Below are 23,417 nucleotides of genomic sequence, written 5' to 3' on the forward strand. Positions count from 1 at the left end.
ACAATGTATAGTCAGGACATTGATAACGTGAAAAATTACCATAAAAAAAAAAAAAAAAAAATCAGAACTTAAACTACTTCAAAGAGTTCCAAAAAAATCCTCCACATGCAGCAATGACAGCTTTGCAGATCCTTGGCATTCCAGCTGTCAGTTTGTCCAGATGCTCAGGTGACATTTCAACCCACACTTCCTGTAGCGCTTGCCATAGATGTGGCTGTCTTGTCGGGCACTTCTCACACACCTTAAAGTCTAGCTGATCCCACAAATGTGAGGCGTCTATTTCTCAAATTAGAGACTCTGATGTACTTATCCTCTTGTTTAGTTGTACATCTGGCCTTCCACAACTCTTTCTGTCCTTGTTAGATCCAGTTGTCCTTTGTCTTTGAAGACTGTCGTGTACACCTTTGTTTTGTTTTGTTTTGTTTTTTTGTTTTTTTTTACATCAGTAATGTCCTGTCTATACTTTGTGATCAGTTGAATGAATTTAAGTACCAATTTCCTTCCAAAACAGCAATATCTGTACATTATTCCAAACTTTTGGCGTCCAGTGTATGTTTCAAAATAACAATTCATCTTTTTTAAGTAAAACTTTTTAAATGACAAAAACATTACTGAGTGCACCTTTAAGAAATACATTTATAATATGCCTTTATATGTCTCTATGCCATGTCAACAGCATTATAATAATAGCACATCATATAATAGTTTATTATTGAATGATTTTACACAGATATGCCCATACAAAAACATTCAGTTGGGATTTGCAAGGAGCAAAAATAATTCCACTTATCGCACATTATTTTGTCCTGCAGGCAAGCCACGCATTGCAAGGTCCGGCTATTCACCATTCCATATTTAATGTTGGTGTACAAGGCAATTTTTGGAATATCACGAAAAGAATTTCCCTTCCTCCTGACAGATAGGATGACTGAAATAGCTGTCCTGACCTGAGAAAAAGCAAACAAGCGTCTGTCTACAGAGAACGATTCTTAGCCAATCGGAAATTCTAAAGATGCTCTCTCTCAACCAATGGCATGTAGGTGGGGCGGAGCTACCTGTTTGTTCGACCAAGAAACACCTGGAACTGTTTCACCTGTTTGCATACAGTTCATTCGGTGTTGTTTGTGGTATAGCATCTGTAAACGGTCGAGATTAATTAGTTTTCTCAGAATAATACTGTAAATCGAGCACAAACTAGTGTGACGCCAAAACTAATGAATTGGTGACTGTGGATCATATGACTACATCTTCATTTGGAGGCAAATCGATTCGTTGTCGTGGGTTACAGTGAGCTAACGCACATATACACGCACGAGCGCCAACTTAGATTTATATCTCTTTTATTTAGTTATTATTCGATTTAATAAGTTGTCTAGTCTTTCCAACAAATGCTCAATTTCATCGAATAAAACGTTAAGTAAGTCATTTGCTCAATTGAGAACCACGTGGGTAGATAGAAGCGGCAAAAAAAAAAAAAAATCATTTGTACATATTCGATTTGTATTCATTTGTTTGAGTCAATATTACGGTTTTATTAATTAAATCTTAGTGCACTTTGTTTTTGTAATGTTTGTGCACATTTCAGCACCTGCTTTGGACTAACATTGAGAATAACTTTTGAATTGCCCAGATACTGTAGCGTTCATTGGCATAAACTTGCTTAGATGGCAGGAGACTCCAACTCTGCGAAATCCATGGAAAGAGAGCTGAGAGATGATCCATGCTCGACTGGAGATGATGCACTTGCGTGAGTACAGCTGTTAGTGAAATTGCAGCACACCCCTAGGCCCTTACAGAAGAGCTTTATACATCATAAACAAATGTTGCATTCCATCTCCAGTCACATCACATACCCAAACACTTGTCCAGAAATGCTGTAGGGAAGAGAAGCTCTCGATCTTGACATACTGCCACCCTGTAATTGTGCTCTTGCTGGCACACAGTGCATTCAAATGCACGCATCACCTCTGAATGCTGCTATGAATTCTGTATATGAGAGCACAAGTCAGCTTAATATTTGTTATTCAACTGAAAATAAACAGGATTTAATGGCAGTACAAACAACAGCTGTGCATTATTATACACTTTGCAGTAAGAAACACCTTTTGTGTTACCATGAAAGATGGAGACAAATTAAACCCCCCAAACAAATGATGTGCACCAGAAATCGTACATCTAACTGAGTGTAAAGTGAGTGCGAGAGAGCTTGCATTCATTATTCACAGAGTTGTACTCCATCATCTTTATGAATAAATTATTTAACTTTTATAGCAAATGCATTATATGGGCTCAGTAAAGCTGTGGGGACATTCATCCATCTCTGGCATTTGTAATTAATCTGATGAAAGACGGAAAGACACCTGTAACTCTTGCTGACAGCAGCCTGTTGTGACTAAGCTGGCTGGTGGGCTGTCACACACTCCAGTGAAGGGAGAAGTATGTTTGGAAAGAAGTAATATGGATTCAGAACTCGTGACTACTAATGGCCTTTGCTATTCTGAGATGGTTGTCGCTGTTTTGGCGGCACGAGGGGGACCTACACAATATTAAGCAGGTGGTTTTAATGTTGTGGCTGATCGGCGTGTGTGAGAGAGAGATATATATATCTGGGTGATATGGCTTCAGAAATTATATCTCGATATTTTTCAGCAAATTGATGATATTTGATAGATAATTATGTTTTTGCTCTGAAATAGCACATTTTTTATTTTTTTTCCAATCAGAGGAACCATCATTTCATCTAAACAGCCATTGTAGCCAAGTAGAATTAATATTTCAAAGGCATTAAATAAAAATCTGTTTAAAAATGAAGGAATGTTTCCCCAGAGTTTTTCACTAAATTAACACAAGGGAGAGTAAAATGTAATCATTTTCATTAATTTGCACTTTTATACTTATTTAACATACAATCATACATGGAAGCTTAATAAAAATCTAATTTACCTTCATATATTTTTACTAAAACAATTTTTCTTTGTGAATGAACAAGGTGTGCAAAAATTACTTCACTTATTTTTTTGGAAACCAGATGAATATTGCATCATACTAAATTATTACTGTGGAGCCCAGTCAAGTTTATTATTATAATATTATACTGAATTATTATTATTTTCAGGATAAGATTTGTTAAAGGTAAATTCATATATTTCTGTCCTATTTACTTCACCCTAAACTGGTTTTTTTTTTACATGCAAGTGCAGTCATGTTTATTTCACCTTCACCAGGAGCATTTATTATGAAACGGGAAGTGCAATGTTTGTTTGACAGTTATGAGTTTTGCATATTGTGAACCGCTGTCAAACTCTACTGTTCCACGTTTGTAGATTTTTATAATAACTTTATAGCGGTTACTAATGTTTGGAATTGCGTGAATGCTTGAACATGCAGTACTTCAAAATGCAGGTGAACTGCGCTAAAAAGTCAAGCCCCCGCACGTTCGCACAGATCAGGCCGTCGCCGGTTCATTCTGGAGAGCACACAAACCATGTTTATTTGTCTTTAATCGCATCCTTTGGCAGTTAAATAATTATATATGATCATATCTCCATTTTGATGTTATTTTGATTAATTATACAGCCCTGAAGGATAGAGAAATTAGTCTGCTGATGTACTCTATGAAACTCAATGGCCAAATAAAAGGCTCATTAAAATCATCGCGATATTCACGATTTTGTTACATTTTACATCATAAGCAAAATCATTGTGATTATATCGCAAGTATTCGATGTATCGGCCAGCCCTATTGTGACCATCCATCTTCCTCTTGATCACATTCTAGAGGTTTTCAATGGGGTTCAGGTCTGGAGATTGGGCTGGCACAGACAGGGTCTTGATCCGGTGGTCCTCCATCTACACCTTGATTGACCTGGCTGTGTGGCATGGAGCATTGTCCTGCAGGAAAAACCATTTCTCAGAGTTGGGAAACATTGTCAGAGTGGAAGGAAGCAAGTTTTCTTCCAGGATAACCTTGTACGTGGCTTGATTCATGCATCCTTCACAAAGATGAATCTGCCCGATCCCAGCCTTGCTGAAGCACCCCCAGATCACCGCTGATCCTCCACCAAATTTCACAGTGGGTGCGAGACACTGTGGCTTGTTGGCCTCTCCAGGTCTCCATCTGTGATGATCTGGGGGTGCTGATGGTTAAAGGAGGAATATGTCACAACAAAGTGTATCGCACCCTACTGCGTATGAGACTGCGTAGCCACAGACCGGTCAGAGTGCCCATGGTGACCTCTGTCCACCGTCGAAAGCACCTACAATGGGCATGTGAGCGTTGGAAGTGGACCTTGGAGCAGTGGAAGATGGTCGCCAGGTCTGATGAGTACCATTTTCTTTTACATTACGTGGACAGCCGTGTACGTGTGTGCCGTTTACCTGGGGAAGTGATGGCACCAGGATGCACTGTGGGAAGACAAGTCGGTGGAGGTAGTGTGATGCTCTGGGCAGTGTTCTGCTGGGAAACCCTGGGTTCGGCCATTCATGTGGACGCTAATTTGACACATGCCACCTACCCAAACATCGTTGCAGACCAGGTAAACCCCTTCATGACAGTGGTATTCCCTGATGGCAGTGGCCTCTTTCAGCAGGAAAATGCGCCCTGCACACTGCACACATTGTTCGGAAATGGTTTGAGGAACATGATGAAGAGCTCAATGTGTTGCCCTGGACTCCACATTTTCCAGATCTCAATCCAAATGAGCATCTCTGAGATGTGCTGGACTAACAAGTCCAATCCACGGCAGCTCCACTTCGCAATTTACAGGACTTTAAGGATCTGCTGCTAATGTCTTGGTGCCAGATAGCACAGGACAACTTCAGGGGTCTTGTAGAGTCCATGCCTCTGTGGGTCGGTGCTGTTTTGGTGGCATGCAGAGGACCAACAGCATATTAGGCAGGTGGTCATAATGTTTTGGCTCATCAGTGTACATATACAGTTGAGCTCAAAAGTTTGCATACCCTTGGAGAATTGATATTATATGTACCATTTTTAAAGAAAACATGAGTGAGCAGGCAAAACACATTTCTTTTATTTCTTATGGGATTCATATTCAACTGTAGGTTATAACAGAATGGCACAATCATAAAAAAAAAAAAACATGGCAACAAAGAAAAAAATGAAATGACCCTTGTTCAAAAGTCTGAATACCCTTAGTTCTTGATACTGTGTATTGCCCCCTTTAACATCAATGACAGCGTGCAGTCTTTTGTAATAGTTGTCTATGAGGCTCCAAATTCTTGCAGGTGGTATAGCTGCACATTCGTCTTGGCAAAATGCCTCAAGGTCATGCAAAGTCTTTGGTCGTCTTGCATGAACCACTCGTTTGAGATCTCCCCAGAGTGACTTGATGATATTAAGGTCAGGAGACTGTGATGGCCATTCCAGAACCTTCACCTTTTTCTGCTGTAACCACTTTAGGGTCAACTTGGCCTTGTGCTTAGGGTCATTGTCATGCTGGAAAGTGCAGGAGCGTCCCATGCGCAGCTTTTGTGCAGAAGAAAGCAAATTGTCTGCCAGTATTTTCTGATAAAATGCTGCATTCAACTTGCCATCAATTTTCACAAGATTCCCCGTGCCTTTAGAGCTCACACATCTTCAAAACACCAGTGAGCCACCATCATGCTTCACAGTGGGGATGGTATTCTTTTTACTATAGGCCTTGTTGACCCCTCTCCAAATATAGCGCTTATGGTTGTGACCATAAAGCTCTATTTTGGTCTTGTCACTCCAAATTACAGTGTGCCAGAAGCTGTGAGGCGTGTCAAGGTGTTGTCGGGCATATTGTAACCGGGCTTTTTTTGTGGCATTGGTGCAGTAAAGGCTTCTTTCTGGCAACTCGACCATGCAGCTCATATTTGTTCAAGTATCGTCGTATTGTGCTCCTTGAAACAACTACACCATCATTTTTCAGAGCAGCCTGTATTTCTCCTGAGGTTACGTGTGGGTTTTTCTTTGTATCCCAAACAAATCTTCTGGCAGTTGTGGCTGAAATCTTTCTTGGTCTACCTGACCCTGGCTTGGTATCAAGAGATCCCCAAATTTTCCACTTCTTAATAAGTAATTGAACAGTACTGACTGGCATTTTCAAGGCTTTGAATATCTTTTTATATCCTTTTCCATCTATATAAAGTTCCATTTCCTTGTTACACAGGTCAGTTCTTTTCTGCTCCCCATGGCTCAGTATCTAGCCTGCTCAGTGCATCCACGTGAGAGCTAACAAACTCATTGACTATTTATACACAGACACTAATTGCAATTTAAAAAGCCACAGGTATGGGAAATTAACCTTTAATTGCCATTTAAACCTGTGTGTGTCACCTTGTGTGTCTGTAACAAGGCCAAACATTCAAAGGTATGTAAACTTTTGATCAGGGCCATTTGGGTGATTTCTGTTATCATTATGATTTAAAAAGGAGCCAAACAACTATGTGATAATAAATGGCTTCATATGTTCACTATCTTTAAATAAAAGACAGTTTTTTTTGCATGATCAGTCATATTTTCAAAATCAATGCCAAAATTTCACAATTTCTGCCAGGGTATGCAAAATTTTGAGCACAACTGTATATACACACGTGTGTGTGTGTGTGTGTATGTATATGTATATATATATACACACACACACACACACACTGATGAGCCAAAACATATATTAGATGCATATGTATGTGTACGTATTGGAATTAATTTTATGTATGATTTTGTTTTCTCCTTGTCCCTCTGCAGTGTAAAGCCCAAGAAAAAGAAAGCAAAGGCCAAAGAAAAGGAGAAGTCTCAGATGGAAAGCAAGGGGAAAACACACAGAAAGGTAGTTTTTCAATGTCACCATTAATTTTTCTTCCATCGTGCCCCTGGGATTCTCACTTCAAGTCTGGCTTAATTAAGAGGCCCTGTTAGCTTTGGTATAAAGGGATATTTATACAGCCATATCTTTCAGAGCTTTCAGCTTGTTTCATTGGGTTCAGAGACCCAGATGTAACAAGAAAAGACTGTTACACAGAGCGTAACCTAAAAGCATTTAGTCAGCGAGCAATCAAGTCCTTGATCGCAATGTCAAAGTCCTTTGTCAAGATATGACATTCATAGGTTACAGAGACCTAGATAAAACAGGAATGGACTGATACATGGAGCATAACCTGAATGTTTAGTCAGCGCACAATGGGGTCCTTCATCGGGATGTCAAAGACTTTTATCAGGATATCAAATTATTAGGTTACAGAAATGCAGATACAACAAGAATAGACTGTTAGCCTAAGCATGACTTTAAAGCATTTAGTCAGTGTGCAGTCAGCCGCAAAATCCTATCACTCCGAAGCATCGTGAAATCTTGCAAACATCCATTTCAATTTGCTTCAGTTTTAGTCTAACTGTAATACCACTGAAACTTTCTAAACTAAACAATTATTTAATTGCAGCCAGTAAGCAAAGCACCGGGGAGAAGTCAGTGCAGTTGGAGATGTCAAAACGGCATGCAATATGCCAACTGCCAAATGGTCTTTTTAACATCACGGTATTAAAATACCAGATGACAACAGTTCCTACAGCCCCTCTTTGCCATTAACATCCTAAGAGCTCTACTGACTGAAGAAAAGTCATTGTTGAGGACGTCAAATCTGGCCTTAAACGGAGGAATCTTCCCTATTCAGGATAGTTTTATGATACCTCAGAAGCACTCATTATCTGCCAATGATAGAAATAGTAATTTGACATTGTGTAAGCCTGTTCTTTTTTGCAGCCTACTTCCTGCCATGCAGATATTTTTGTAGTGGAATATGATTCTCCTTGACAGCTCCGGGCACTGGTTTGGCCTCATGTGATCTACATGACTTTCCCTGATAGCAGGTTGTAAGCCATTGATTAGACTGTATTTCCCTGTGGTGCTTCAGACTCACAAATAGCCCCACTTTCCCTCTGCACTTTTAAATTAGCATAATGCAGAAATCTGGAGTTTCATCTCTTTGATATGTCCATGTACTGCCTCAGCTTTATTTAAACATGCTCACCTTAGTGCAGTACTTGCTTGTGTCTCTTGTCAAGTTAGAAAAAACTTCTAATACTCTATAACAGGTTACTCTGACCTAAAATGTATTTAATGTAAGTTCTTTGAGTTGATAAAATCTAAAATGGTTCCCACCAAGGTTGCCAAGTCTACAATATTACTGCAGAATTGAGGGACTTTAATTGTTGCCACAGCTAGGTTTTAAAAAAAAAAGATAATTATATAATATTTATAACATATACACTTTACATTTCGATTAAGTCATTCTTAATTTATTAAACAATTTATGCTAAGATGAAAATGTACTTTTACTCGATTTCTATCCTCTTATAACTGACACCAGATGGAAGGGGTCACTCTCATGCACGTCAAAATAGATATGCCCATTTTGCAACTTGTTCATTCAACCTGCAGTTAGGTAATACATATGAAGTTACATTTCTGTTTGCCTCAATGATTTGTTGGTTATGAACTATAGATGTTTTTTCTGAACTTTGCAGCAGGGACTTTGTGTCTGTCTAAAATCTGTGTATTTGCTTCAGGAGTGGTGTGTTTTGAGTTCATTAGGCAGTTTGTCACACAGACCTGGTAATCCTGATGCCACCCAAAGGATTAAAGGAATATTCCGGGTTCAGTACAAGTTAAGCTTAATCGACAGCATTTGTGGCATAATGTTGATTATCACAAAAATAAATTTTGACTTGCTTCTCCTCCTCTTTAAAAACAAAAAGCAAAAATCTGGGTTACAGTGAGGCACTTACAATGGAAGTGAATGGGGGCCAATTTTTTTAATGTTAAAATACTTTTTTCCAAGTTTAGCCACAAGACATTAACAATATGTGCGTAAACATGATTTTAGTGTGATAAAATCACTTTAGTTTTTTTTTTGTTGTGTAAAGTTGTAACCAATTATGATGTAATATCAACAAACCCTAAAACCCCAAAACGACTGTAAAAATGACAATTTAAACAACTATACAGCTCAAATATTAATAAATATAAACACGAGTTTTAACAGAAGAACAGAAGAATTAATGAAAGTGCTTTTATAAAATTATAAGCTTCACATTTCTGCCTTTAAACCCTCCAAAAAGTTGCCCCACTCACTTCCATTGTAAGTGCCTCACTGTAACCTCAATTGTTGCTTTTTTTTTTTCTCAAAAGAAAAGGAGGGACGAGTCACAATTAATTTTTGTGGTAATCAATATTATGTCCCAAATGCTGTTGATTGAGCTTAACTTGTATTGAACCGGAATATTCCTTTTAAGGCAATAGTGCCGCTAAATATAGTTTCAGAATCAGAACAAAAGTTCAGATGTCAATTTATTTTTTTTAAAGTGTGTGTGTGTGTGTGTGTGTGTGTGTGTGTGTGTGTGTGTGTGTTCGTTATGTTTCAGATGAAAACGCCTAAAAAGGAGAGCATGGACTTTGATGAAAGTGGTGACAGAAGGTACATTGAAACTGCTCCGTCCCATGTGATGGTATTTTTAGTAGCTAGTACTGCACATGCAGTATCGCAGATCCAGACTTTGATTTAGTGAAATGACATCAGCAGCCAGCAGCTGCCTTTGGAAATTAGTTTTAATCCATTTATGATTCAAATGCAATCACACATTTTTTTTTTTTCTCTTGCCTTTGGAGTTGATGAAAATTAATTTGGATGATTTGGGTGTGCGCAATTCTGGACAATATCCATTCCGATTTTCTTGCTACATTGGCTGTCTTTCAGGAAATTAATTTATTTATTGGAAAGAAAGCTGTGGCATGTCAGAAAAGTAATAAGTGAAAAGCCCTCGAATCAGATGAGATGGGAGGGGCAGTGGGGGATATGAGATTGGAAACTGAGGCTTTGGCCATAAACCTACGGAAGACAACGTTTAATGTGAAGTTATGGAAGCACGCTCTTTCATAAGTTCTGTCTCCCCCAAGTGTCTTTGTAAAACTTGGACCATCTTAAAGTCCTTAATGTAATTTCTTTAGCTCTAGTGATACCAAACGGAATTGGAAAAATAATTGCTGTTTCAAGCAGGTTTTCTGAACCCAACCCTGAAATTTCTGAAACAAATAGTCTTGCCATCATTGGTTACATACTGTAAATGTTGTGTCTGACTTGCCGGGATACTCAAATACACAGCGCAATGTTTTGATATCACCACAATATAAAACATTATATTTACATTTTTCAAGGAAGTCAGTCTACCAATGGATTACTTATAGTTGTCTCTGCATATCAAGCTAGGAGAAAGTGTTTTAAAATAGCAAAAATTACACACCGCACCTTTAAATCTCTCTGTGACTCTGGATCTGTCTTATGATGAGGACAGTCTGTCTTTAATCAGGGACTATGATAATCAGACACTTTGTAAATCAAGTCCTGCTGTTGATTGTTGGACGGAAGTTAATTTCACATGACAAAGGTCAAACTTAAAGACTGCTAAAGGTGTCCCAGTGTTGTTTTACCTGTAATCTTTTCAAGAAAGTTCTCTGAATTTAACCTTTTTTTTTTTTTTATGGTTGTAATTAATTGATTTGGTCCCACCGTGTCTGAATCAGTCTTATGGAAATTGAAGCTTGCATCTCTCCAATTATCCTTGTGTGTAATTAATGTAATTATCTAATTAGCATCAGTGGTCATTAAGCAATATTGTATAATCACCATAATTAAGTCATTATCATTGGTCAATGAATGTTTGTCCTTTTAGTTTTTCTAGGCTTTTGTTCAAAACTTTACAGCTTTCAAATGTGTGTTTTGGCTGCTTGTCTCTCTTAGGTTACAGCTGAATGTGAAAGAAGAGCCAGAGGAAGATCCTGACTTTGTTGCAGAGAGGAAAGGGGAAAAGAGGAAAAGAAAGGTGGATAACACTGATGTTCTGTCTTCTACCTCAGAAGCTCCTTTGTAAGTGCTTTGAAAAGTCTTATTTGTTAAAATCTTACTGCAATCCAATGTGATTCAGATGCAAGCGGAGACTAATTCAGATTTAAGTGTTACAAACCTGAACTCACAATTTGTGTGTATTTCACTACATTTTCTTAATCAGCATTTTTGTCTTGTCCATTAGAAATAGCTAAACATCCTTAAAACAAAATATATTCACTCGATCCATATATTTTACAGTTGAAGTCAGAAGTTTACATAAACTTCATATTGGCAAACTATAGTTTTGGCAAGCCGTTTAGGACATCTAATTTGTGCATGACACGATTACATTTTCTAACAATTGTTTACAGACAGATTGTTCCACTTTTAATTGACTATATCACAATTCCAGTTGGTCAGAAGTTTACATACACTGAGTTAACTGTGCCTTTAAGTAGCTTGGAAAATTCCAGAAAATGATGCCAAGCCTTTAGGCAGTTAGCTAATTAGCTTCTGATAGGCTAATTGGAGTCAATTGGAGGTGTACCTGTGGATGTATTTTAAAGCCTACCTTCAAACTCAGTGCCTCTTTGCTTTGACGTCATGGGAAAATCAAAAGAAATCAGCCAAGACCTCAGAAAAAAAATTGTGGACCTCCACAAGTCTGTTCATCCTTGGGAGCAATTTCCAATCGCCTGAAGGTACCACGCTCATCTGTACAAACAATAGTAAGCAAGTATAACACCATGGGACCACGCAGCCATCGTACCGCTCAGGAAGGTGATGCATTCTGTCTCCAGAGATTAACGTAGTTTGGTGCAACGAGCAAATCAATCCCAGAACAACAGCAAAGAACCTTATGAAGTATCTATATCCACAGTAAAACAAGTCCTATATCAACATAACCTGAAAGGCTGCTCGGCAAGGAAGAAGCCACTGCTCCAGAACCACCATAAAAAAGCCAGACTACAGTTTGCAAGTGCACATGGAGACAAAGACCTTACTTTTTTGAGAAATGTCCTCTAGTCTGATGAAACAAAAATGTAACTATTTGGCCATGACTATCATTATGATTGGAAGAAGGGTGAGGCATGCGAGCCGAAGCACACATTCCCAACCGTGAAGTATGGAGGTGGCCGCATCATGTTGTGGGGGTGCTGTGCTGCAGGAGTGACTGGTGCATTTCACAAAATAGATGACATGATGAGGAAGGAAAATTATGTGGATATAATGAAGCAACATCTTAAAACATCAGCCAGGAAGTTAAAGCTTGGTCGCAAATGGGTCTTCAAAATGGACAATGATCCCAAGCATACCTCCAAAGTTGTGGCAAAATGGCTGAAGGACAACAAAGTCAAGGTATTGGAGTGGCCATCACAAAGCCCTGACCTCAATCCGATAGAACATTTGTGGGCAGAACTGAAAAACCGTGTGTGAGCAAGGAGGCCTACAAACCTGACTAAGTTACACCAGTTCTGTCTGGAGGAATGGGCCAAAATTCCAGCAACTTATTGTGAGAAGCTTTTGGAAGGCTACCCAAAACGTTTGACCCAAGTTAAACAGTTTAAAGGCAATGCTACCAAATACTAACAAAGTGTATGTAAACTTCTGACCCACTGGGAATGTGATGAAAGAAATAAAAGCTGAAATAGCTGAAACTATTATTCTGATATTTCACATTCTTAAAATAAAGTAGTTATCGTAACTGACCTAAGACAGAGAATGTTTTCTATGATTAAATGTCAGGAATTGTGAAAATCTGAGTTTAAATGTATTTGGCTAAGGTGTATGTAAACTTCTGAATTCAACTGTAGATATGACCACTGGTTTTCAAAGAATATGGGTCTGTTCCTTTGTGTATCTTGCCTACATAAGCAGTTGTCTTCTATGGCAGCATCCTAACTGAAATTGAGCCTCTTAAGAGGCCGATATGGAACACATTTCATAAGCGGCAGCTCTGCGCATCACTCAAATAGTGCTCCTCACGCATCGCATGGGAGACTCGATTCATAACCGGTTTCTGTACAGGTGATGCGAAAGGAACGACATGATACTCTGAGCAAAAATATGCACAGCACACACATTTTATGAAAAATAGTCAGTTATATATCATATTAAACTGTTATTGATATTTTTCAGTTGTGAATGGATCATACGTATATTATCAAAATTTCTCTTGCTTCGTCCGACATTTTGGATTTATTTTTCCACCGATCATCACAGTGCATTCTGGGATCGCTTACCCGGGGAAGGATACACATGATGATACCTTAGAATTTGGCCAAAACAAGATATCTTAAAAGACAGCATAATTAAGATACCTACCTTTTGGGACAGACTTTGCGTCTGGAGTGCGCCTATGATGTCTTAAAGTACTGCCTCCGGAGGATGCTCACTAGGTTTGGAACAGACCCACTATGGTGAATTAAAGGGATAGTTCACAGAAAATTCTCTCATTTAATCACCCTCATGCTATCCCAGATGTGTATGACTTTCTTTCTTCAGCAGAACACAAACGAAGATTTTTTGAAGAATATCACAGCTCTGTAGGTCCATACAATACAAGTGATTGGAGAGCAGACCTTTTGTAGCTCAAAATCAAATTAAGGAAACATAGAAGTAATCCATAAGTCTTCAGTGGTTAAATCCATATCTTTAGATGTGATATGATAGGTGTGGGTGAGATACAGAATAATATTTAATTCCTTTTTTTACTCAATCTCCAAGTCACATGTGGTGCCTGTTTAGTTTCACTTTCACATCTGAAAGTTAAAGTGGAGATTTAGAGTAAAAAAGGAATTAAACATTGATCTGTTTCTCACCCACAGCTGTTGAATTGCTTCTGAAGATATGGATTTAACCACTAGAGCCTTATGAATTATTTTTATGTTTCATTTGTGATATTTGGAGCTACAAAGGTGTGGTCACCATTCACTTGCATTGTATGGACATACAGAACTGTGATATTCTTCTAAAAATCTTCATTGTATTCTGCAGAAGAGAGTCATACACATCTGAGATGGCATGAATGTGAATAAATGATTAAATAATTTTCATTTTAGGGATAACTATCCCTTTAAGATCGTTTTTCTTACCCCATTGGTAAATTGCACATTTTTCTTGTTTTAAGTGTAAATCTAACAAACATTTAGTGAGGTTTATACTTGAGAAAAATTACTTAATTCAGTAACTTAATTTGTCTTACTTTCTTACACTAAAACTTTGATTTTCAAGTAAATTTATTTAAAAAGGATGTATAGACATTTTTACTGGAAAAAATGAGAAGTTCTGAAAAATGCTTATTTTTGCAGTGTGTGGGTCTTCCAAACTTGTAATGTTATAACAAATTGAGAGTTAATATGGATGCTTTACATTTGTCATCTGCTTAAATCTCTGAAAGGCTGAAAAAGAAGAAAGTTGCAGAAGGGGGGCAGGGAAAATCTGCAATTGAGAAGAGAAAAAAGAAAGAAGAAAAGGAAAAGGTGGGCTTTACTCAGAATAAATTGGCAGTAGATTGATTGTAGAGAGAAAAACATAATAGTGACAGAGCTAAAATGCTTGTCATTTGGATGTTTCAAAATCAAAAGTCTTCAAAAAAGGAAACAGAATAAGGTAAGCTATATAAAAGCACATTGGATGACACATCAATGAATTTTGCATTGAGGCTCATTATACCATGCAGGATTGATTTTGTATTTTTGTCTGAGTACAGTTGAAGTCAGAAGTTTACATACACTTAGGTTGAAGTCAATAAAATTCATTTTTTAACCACTCCACAGATTTCATATTAGCAAACTATAGTTTTGGCAAGCCGTTTAGGACATCTACTTTGTGCATGACTCGAGTAATTTTTCCAACAATTGTTTACAGACAGATTGTTTCACTTTTAATTGACTATATCACATTTCCAGTGGGTCAGACATTTACATGCACTAAATTATCTGTGCCTTTATGTAGCTTAGAAAATTCCAAAAATGATGTCAAGCCTTTAGGCAATTAGCCAATTATCTTCTGATAGGCTATTTGGAGTCAACTGGAGGTGTACCTGTGGATGTATTTTAAGGCCTACCTTCAAAGTCTGTGCCTCTTTGCTTGACATAATGGGAAAATCAAAAGTAATCAGCCAAGACCTCAGAAAAAAAAAATTGTTGACACCAAGTATACCTCCAAAGTTGTGGCAAAATGGTTTAAGGACAACAAAGTCAATGTTTTGGAGTGGCCATCACAAAGCCCTGACCTCAATCTGATAGAAAATTTGTGGGCAGAACTGAGAAAGTGTGTGCGAGCAAGCAGGCCTACAAACCTGACCCCGTTAAACCAGTTCTGTCTGGAGGAATGGGCCAAAATTCCAGCAACTTATTGTTAGTTTGACCCAAGTTAATACATTTAAAGGCAATGCTACCAAATACTAATAAAGTGTATGTAAACTTCTGACCCACTGAGAATGTGATGAAAGAAATAAAAGCTGAAATAAATCATTCTCGCTGCTATTATTCTGACATTTCACATTCTTTTTTTATGATTAACATTTTTATTTATTAAAACACAGGAAAACAAAACATAATTATAAATACACAAAATCAACTTTTAACACCCACTACCACCACTCCTCCTCCCCAACCCCACCTCAAACCTCAACAAACATCCCTGTGGTCTTAGATGAACACATATAAAATAATACAAAAACAAAAACCAAACAACTAAAAGAGGAAAAAAGAGAAAAATAGTAATAATTTTATATATATACACACACAAATATAAAAATCACACACACTAACAATTACCCCTCTCTCTCCACTATTCCACCCGAGAACCTTCCAAGAATGCTAAATATCCACCCCATTTTCCCATAAACAGATCTGGATTCCCCAGTCTTCTATAAGATCCCTCCTCTAAGGCCGCCACTCTCCCCATCTCCGAGCACCACTCCTGAAACGGGGGTGCTCCAACCGACTTCCAACCCCTCAAAATCACCTGCCTGGCAACCATAACACAGGTCAGGACCCAGTCCTCCACATGTTTATTCTCCACATTAATTTCTGCCCCATCTCCCAAAATACAGAGTCTGGGGCAAAATGAAACCTGAGTGCCCAAGACCTCGCATACAAAATTCTGAACTCTCAACCAAAACCCCTGGATCTCAACGCGCCCCCAAAAAAATGGGTTATATCTCCATCCTCCGATTGGCATTGCTAGCAGGTAGGTGTGTCTTTAAGACCAAGCCTATACAGTCTAGAGGGGGTCCAATAGAATCTATGTAAAATCTTGATCTGAATAAGGCGAACCCTTACATCTCTAGATACAGACTTGACATTTTTCAGAATCTTAATCCACACTCCATCCTCCAATACCAAATTCAAATCTTTTTCCCATAATCTCTTAATAGAAGTTAATGCTCCGTCCCCCATACTCTGAATTAACATTGAGTAGTACACTGATGCCTCATGACCTTTTCCAAAAGCCGCAATCACCTCACCCAAGCGTCTGCCTCCTTAGGGGGGGTGTGTGCTACTCCCAAAAATAGTACAAAGCAGGTGGCGCAATTGTAAATATCTATAAAACTGAGGTCTGGGGATCCCAAAATGTTGGAACAAGTTTTCAAACAATCTCAACACTCCACTTTCATATAGGTCACCGAGTGTAGCAACCCCCCTCACAATCCACTCTGGCCAGCAGAAAGGGGACTTGCCAATACGTAATCTTGGGTTCTGCCATATACTCGAGGCATCATTTAAATAAGTGTCCAATTTAAACAATCTGGACACTTTAGTCCATACCGAGTGTAAATGCGAAATAACGTGGTGTAACTTTTCCGATTAGTTTGATAGAGTTGCTTTGAAATGGTGAAATAGGGGCAAGAACTGCCTGTTCAATAACAAACCAGGGAGGGGCTCTCTCAGGTGGAAGTGACCAATGAGCCAAATGTCTGAGACTGAACACATAGTAATAAAACAAAATCTTGGGTAGGCCTAGCCCTCCTTTGTCAATCGGCCTATGTAACTTATTAAAATGCAATCTGGGACGTTTACCATTCCAAATGAAGGGCTTCGCTATGCTATCAAATTGCTTGAAATAAGAGAGGGGGACATCTACAGGGAGAGATTGTAGCAGGTAATTATTTTGGAATACAATTAATTTTGATAACTTTAACCTTCCCAACCATAGATAAATGTAATGAAGCCCACCTGCCCACATTGCTCAAAAATCTTTTTATTAAAGGGTCAAAATTAACACTAAATCAGACAAATTTGCTGGGAATAAAATCCCCAAATATTTAATGCCCTGTTTGGGCCATTGGAAGGCAAGGCATAGATCTAGTAGGTTCAGAGACAAATAATAAAATATCATCTGCATAAAGCAGAAGCTTATGCGCCACACCTCCCGCCTCCACCCCTGGAAAATCATCCTCCTTTCTTATCGCGGCTGCTAATGGTTGCAGGGCAAGACAGAACAATAATGGGGAAAGAGGGCAGCCCTGCCGAGTGCCCCTATCCAGAGTAAAATAATCTGAAATTAATCCATTTGTTTGTACCGCTGCTACAGGGTGTCTATAAAGTAACTTAATCCAACCAATAAATGTTCTCCCGAACCCGTATATTTCCAAAATCTTAAAAAGATAATCCCATTCTACCATATCAAACGCCTTTTCAGCATCAAGTGAGATGGCAGCGACTGGAGATTGATCATTCGCTACTGACCACATGATATTGATGAAACGCCTAATGTTTTCAGAAGAGCTACGGCCCTGAATAAATCCCACCTGATCTATATGTATAAGAGATGTCATAACCTACATTTTTGTCAATATTTTTACATCTAGTTGGATCAGGGAGATTGGATGGTAACTTTTACACTCACTTGGATCTTTGTCCTTTTTAAGAATCAGACTGATCCGGGCTTGTGTCATGGTTGGAGGAAGCTTTCCATTCTTTAATGACTCAGTATAAACTTCTAACAAAAGTGGAGCCAGTTCTGTAGCATAGGATCTAAAAAATTCTGCGGTAAAACCATCTGGCCCCGGAGCCTTGCCAGTAGGTAGGGACTTAATTACCTCGTCAAGCTCCTCCAAGGTTATCTCAGAATCAAGAGAGTTTTTTTGCTCAATTGTCAGTTTAGAAATATCTAATGGTTCCACAAAGTTTCTAATATCTTCATCAGTAGACGAAGATGTGGAACTATAAAGATCAAGATAGAATTCTTTAAAAGCATTATTAATATCAATGGCTGAGGTAAAAATTTCACCACCAGCAGATTTCACTGAGGGAATGATAGAAAGAGACTCTCTCTGCTTTATATATCTAGCCAAAAGCTTCCCTGCTTTGTCACCCGACTCAAAGTATGACTGTCTTGCCCTGAATAGCTAAACTCCACTTTCCGCGACAAAATGGTATTATATCTATATTTCAATCGGGTCAATTCTCAGAGGCCATCAGATGACATACGGCGCTTCAGCTCTGCCTCGGCACTTTTAATATTTCCTTCCAACTCCACAAGTTCTTGTGCTTTGGATTTTTTGGTGAATGAGGCATACTGTATGAATCGACCCCTAAGAACCACCTTAAGTGCCTCCAAAGCCACACCCACAGAGGAAACTGAGGACCAGTTGGTTTCCATATAAACATTGATTTCAGTCTTTAACATTTGTTGGAAATCAGGATTTTGCGAAAGGGACACATTAAAGCGCCAACTATATGATTTCTTTTTCTCTGTATATGGCAACACCTCTAAACTCACCAGGGCATGATCTGAGACTAAGATGTTTCCAATTGAGCAATCAACAACAGATGAAATGAGGGATTTGGATATAAAATAAAATCTATTCTAGAATAAATCTTATGGACTGATGGAAAAAAATTTATAGTCCCTACCAGATGGGTTCAAAAGTCTCCAAATATCTGTAAGACCAAGATTTTTACACATCCTGTGAAGTGTCAATGTTGCTCTAGGGGGTTTACACACTTTTGCTTCACTGTGATCAAGGACAGCATCCATCAAAAGATTAAAGTCTCCTCCCAGTATTATATCATGAGGGGTACCAGCTGTTTGCAACATCCCTTCAAGATCTATAAAAAAGCCCTGATCATCAGCGTTAGGTGTGTAAATATTAGCCAGAATCAACCTTTGCCCTTGAATTTCTGCTAAAACAATAATGACTCTTCCTAATTTATCTTTAGTCTGTTTGAGACATTTGAATTGTAGATGTTTATTTACCAATATAATGACTCCCTTGCTCTTACTTGAGCCAGCACTAAAAAAAACATTTCCGCCCCATATCTTCCCACATTTTTCAGCTTCCTGCGGGGAGAGATGTGTTTCTTGAAGAAACACTATATCATATTTCTTACGTTTAAGAAAATAAATAACCTTCCTTCCTTCATTCCATGTGGAGAAAGATAGTACACTCATATTAACAACTGACATATTGATATAATAAAAAATAAACTGTGTGTCAAAAACAAAATTATACAGACCACGTTCCCCATTAGTGAAACAATCAAACCCCGAACTTCCCCCCAAACAAAACAAACAGAAAAAAGAAAAACGTGCACATTAACCCCGCTCAGGAAAGCGCCAACCGGCGACAATTCCTCAACTCAAAAGGTACATGAACGCCCACGAGCCCCCATGACAACTTTGCCATCGGATTGCTCAATTTTGCCTCACAAATTTGAGAGGCAAAATTACATAACAGAAAATACATTGTAAAATAAACCCAGCCAATAGGAAGAATGAACACAATGTGTAGATTCATTCACAGGATTGTCTCAAAGGTGGGATCATCCACAAAACAAATTCCAGCTGATATAAAACCGTTCAGATTCCTCGGACAGACAAACGAATCTTCAGTGAGCCAGCTGTTATGAGTTCAACAGATGACGTAATCATTCAATGTCCCGTAAAAAAAAAAAACCTCAACAAAACAAACTACAGCCAGCAGGAGGAATAAGCACAAAGAACAAACAGATTAATCCACAGCTGTCCCAAAGAAATGTTATTCAATAGAACAAGCTCCAGCCGCTAGGCGGAACCAACACAAAAAGAAACAAAACCGGCATCCCTGTTCCCCGGATGGTCGAGTCAGTTCACTCAGAGGCCGCATAAAAGTATATACAATGACTTACATAATCCGTCAACTTTATAAAAGACATCCTTTGTGTGAGGATGTAGATATTTTGCGGTCATCTGTAGTGTCCACTCTCAAACTAGCCGGGAACTTCAATGTAAAAGTAATCTTCGTCAATGCAAAAGTTTCTTTAAGGAAAAGTGTTATTCACAAAACAAGCTCCAGCTGCACAGCGGAGCCAACGCAAAAAACCTAAAATGTCGCCCAGCTTCCTCGAGTAAGTACAGCGAGTCGACCCACTCACATGAGAAACATCCAACGGTTTACTCAGCCATTGATTCAGTAAAAGACATTGCCTGATTGGGACATGTAAATACTTTGCGACCGACATTCGTTTCTATTCTTAGTTTGGCCGCAAACATCAGAGCAAACGAGATCTTTAGCCGATGTAAGAGTTTCTTACATTCCTTAAACCGATCGCGTTTCTCTCTTGTCGAACTCGCAAAGTCCAGGAACAAGAAAATATTATGGTTCTTCCAAGAAAGCTTCCCCTTGCTCCTCGCCTGGCGCAACACAAGATCTTTATCAGTTGATCTCAGAAATCTGGCCAGATTCGATCGGGGCCTATCTCCCTCAGCAAATCTGTGAGCTGGGACTCTGTGAGCTCGCTCGATTTCCAGCTTGTGGCCTGTTATGTCGAGCAGACTTGGGAAAAGCTCGTCTAGGAATTTCACCATATCTCTGCCCTTCTCATGCTCAGGAATTCCAAAAATTCGAACGTTATTCCTGCGGCTTCTGTTCTCAAGGTCTTCAAGCTTTTCAAGGAGATGTTCCAAATCAACTTTGGTCGCGGGTGGATTAGCAGTTAATTCCCTCTCCGAAGATTCCAGAAAATCGATTCTTTTTTCAACATCAGTCACTCTTGTAACTAGCTCAGAGAATTTTATTTCCATCGCCGTAATCGATCGCCGTATTACAGTGAGATCCTCCAAGTCAGCAAGAATCTTCGTCAACATCACCTACATGTTGGACAACTGACACTGGATTCCTTCTCCCGCCGCGCCATCCAAATCGAGTCCCCGGTCTGTAGGCCTGTCGGGGCTTTCATCCTGAACACGTAAGTGTCTTTTAATGTCTCCAGAGCCTGAGGATTTTGACTTCTTTGCCATGTTTTGCTTCAAAGAGCAAATGTGCAACTGGGTGTATCAAATTTCACCAGATTATAACATGAAAATAATTAACATTTTTAGCAAAGTGCGCAGAGCTTGTTGCTCACACGTCTGCTCCTTGCATGGCGTCACGTGACCCCTGACATTTCACATTCTTAAAATAAAGGAGTGATCCTAACTGACCTGAGACAGGGAATGTTTTCTATGATTAAATGTCAGGAATTGTGAGTTAAAATGTATTTGGCCAAGGTGTATGTAAACTTCTGACTTCAACTGTAGGTTATTTAGTTTTGTAAAATGACGATAGCTTAAAGTCTTTAAACTTTTAATGTGAAGTTTGGACTATAAATAGGCATTTTTCCACAATATTTTTTGTATGAATCATGACATTTATTCTTTTACTATTCATCTAAATCTGCATCTGCAGGTCAACATCAGCTTTTTCTATGCAATATACCCTACAATTGTATGGATTTAAATAACTCATGAAACTGATTGCATGTGCTGAAAAGCCATAATTGTTTTGTCCATAGTCTCCCAGGGGTTCGTTCTGGGCAGAAGTCAGGTCTTGTTGTACCAAGTAAATTTATCTTTGGAAAAATAAATATTTTGTAACACTGTCTCCTGTGTACATGCTGTTTATCTGAACAGCAAAATGCCACTGACCACTATAATTTCCATCACTGACAAAAAAAAAAAAAAAAAAGAAAATTCATTTTAAGTCCCATGTTATTTGATACATTTTATCGTAAGAACTCTTAGAAAGGTAAGACTGGCACCCAAATTCCCAACAGCATCACACAATTAATTGTGCATCCTATTTTTATGGTTTCATTCGCTGTAACTGATAGTATTAATCCACCTGTCATTGGTGACCATGGGGTGTAATGTTTTACCACAAGCTTTTTCACAGCTGTTATGTTGGTGACATGTTCAATTAAAGTAATATACGAAAAAAAAATTTACAAAGCAAAACTAGATTTTTACATTTTCTCCTGATACTAATTTGTAAGCCAGAGTTTTCCAAATTCTAACTTTAGTGCTCAGCAGCAGAATGCACAATTTCTTTGCAAAAGCTTGCGTGTCCCACGTCTGAATGCATATAAGTGGAAGTGAATAGAATGCCAAGTGTATTATGTCCTCTGCTTGTGTATTGTGTATGGTGTCCACAGCTAGGAGGTAAAAAGTAAATTTATTGAACATGGGTATATTTTATTGTATTTTTCTTGCCTCTGTTTTGCATCATGCATTGACACATTTTCACTAAAATGCAAAGCCACTTATGGTTTTATTTTAGGTTACCCGATATAAGTGCCCTAACAAAAAGAAGAACATTGAAGTTTTAAAAATAAAATATTGAAAATCTTGCTCCTCAGGTGGCTCTTACTTCCACTGTTCTTCAATTCTCTTATAAACTTGCTGCTCTTTGGGGTGAATTTTTGCAACTCAAACACCTGCCGAAATGCAGAGATTGTCCACAAAGTTTGCAATGATGGCCCCCCTTTTTTCCCTTTCAAAGGTGAAAAAAGAGGAGGGAGAGTGTCCTGTCTCCAGCAAAAAGAAGAAAACCAAGGAGGAGATCAAAGCAGCCAGGGCTCTCAAGATAAAGAAGAAAGAGGAAGAGGAGAAGCAAAGATGGAGATGGTGAGCTCTCTGCATGTCTTCCTGTCTGTAAGGAAGTGAGTCACTTACAGCCCAGAAGTTTGACTTCTCTCTTTTCTACTTTTGCTTGACTTTCTGTCTCATTTGCAGGTGGGAAGAGGAAAAGTATGAGGATGGAATTAAATGGAAGTTTCTAGAACATAAAGGACCGTATTTCCCCCCTGAGTATCAACTCCTTCCAGATGATGTCAAGTTCTATTATAATGGTAAGTATTCAGGGTTCATAAAGATGTAGCTGTGTAAGTGTTAGGCCTACAGATGAGCACATAATAGAACCATATTATTCTTTTCTGTTTACATTTGGTTTTACCTTGGAGAAACAAATAAATACTATGTACAGTGGCCCCAAAAAGTATTTGGACACTTAAGCTAAACTTAAAAGTTTATGAATGTATAATATAACAAAATATCAAATGAAACATGGCATTTATTTTATTGTATTTTTTTTTTTTTCTCCCCTTTTTCCCCATTTGGCATGTCCAATTCCCAATGTGCTGTAAGTCCTCGTGGTGGCGTAGTGACTCGCCTCAAACCAGGTGGTGGAGGGCAAATCTCAGTTGCCTCATCTTATCACGTAGCTTGTTGAGCGTGTTACCGCGGAGATGGAGGCCGTGTGGAGGCTTCACGTTATTCTCCGCGGCATCCACACACAACTCACCACGTGC

The 23,417-nt window shown here is 38.6% G+C and overlaps 1 protein-coding gene across 1 annotated transcript in view; it reads left to right on the forward strand.

Moving 5' to 3' along the window:
• The first annotated feature begins 1,630 nt into the window (after positions 1–1,630).
• LOC127417264 (DNA topoisomerase I, mitochondrial-like) overlaps positions 1,631–23,417 on the forward strand; it is a 48,455-nt gene continuing 26,668 nt past the window's right edge. Inside the window, exons 1-7 of the mRNA XM_051657153.1 lie at positions 1,631–1,747; positions 6,728–6,809; positions 9,398–9,450; positions 10,771–10,896; positions 14,258–14,339; positions 22,610–22,734; positions 22,843–22,958. Coding sequence (XP_051513113.1) covers positions 1,665–1,747; positions 6,728–6,809; positions 9,398–9,450; positions 10,771–10,896; positions 14,258–14,339; positions 22,610–22,734; positions 22,843–22,958 — 667 coding nt within the window. The 5' untranslated portion in view covers positions 1,631–1,664. The remainder of the gene's footprint in view (positions 1,748–6,727; positions 6,810–9,397; positions 9,451–10,770; positions 10,897–14,257; positions 14,340–22,609; positions 22,735–22,842; positions 22,959–23,417) is intronic.

Source organism: Myxocyprinus asiaticus, chromosome 26 (genome assembly GCF_019703515.2).
Source record: "Myxocyprinus asiaticus isolate MX2 ecotype Aquarium Trade chromosome 26, UBuf_Myxa_2, whole genome shotgun sequence".
NCBI classification, from domain to species: domain Eukaryota; kingdom Metazoa; phylum Chordata; class Actinopteri; order Cypriniformes; family Catostomidae; genus Myxocyprinus; species Myxocyprinus asiaticus.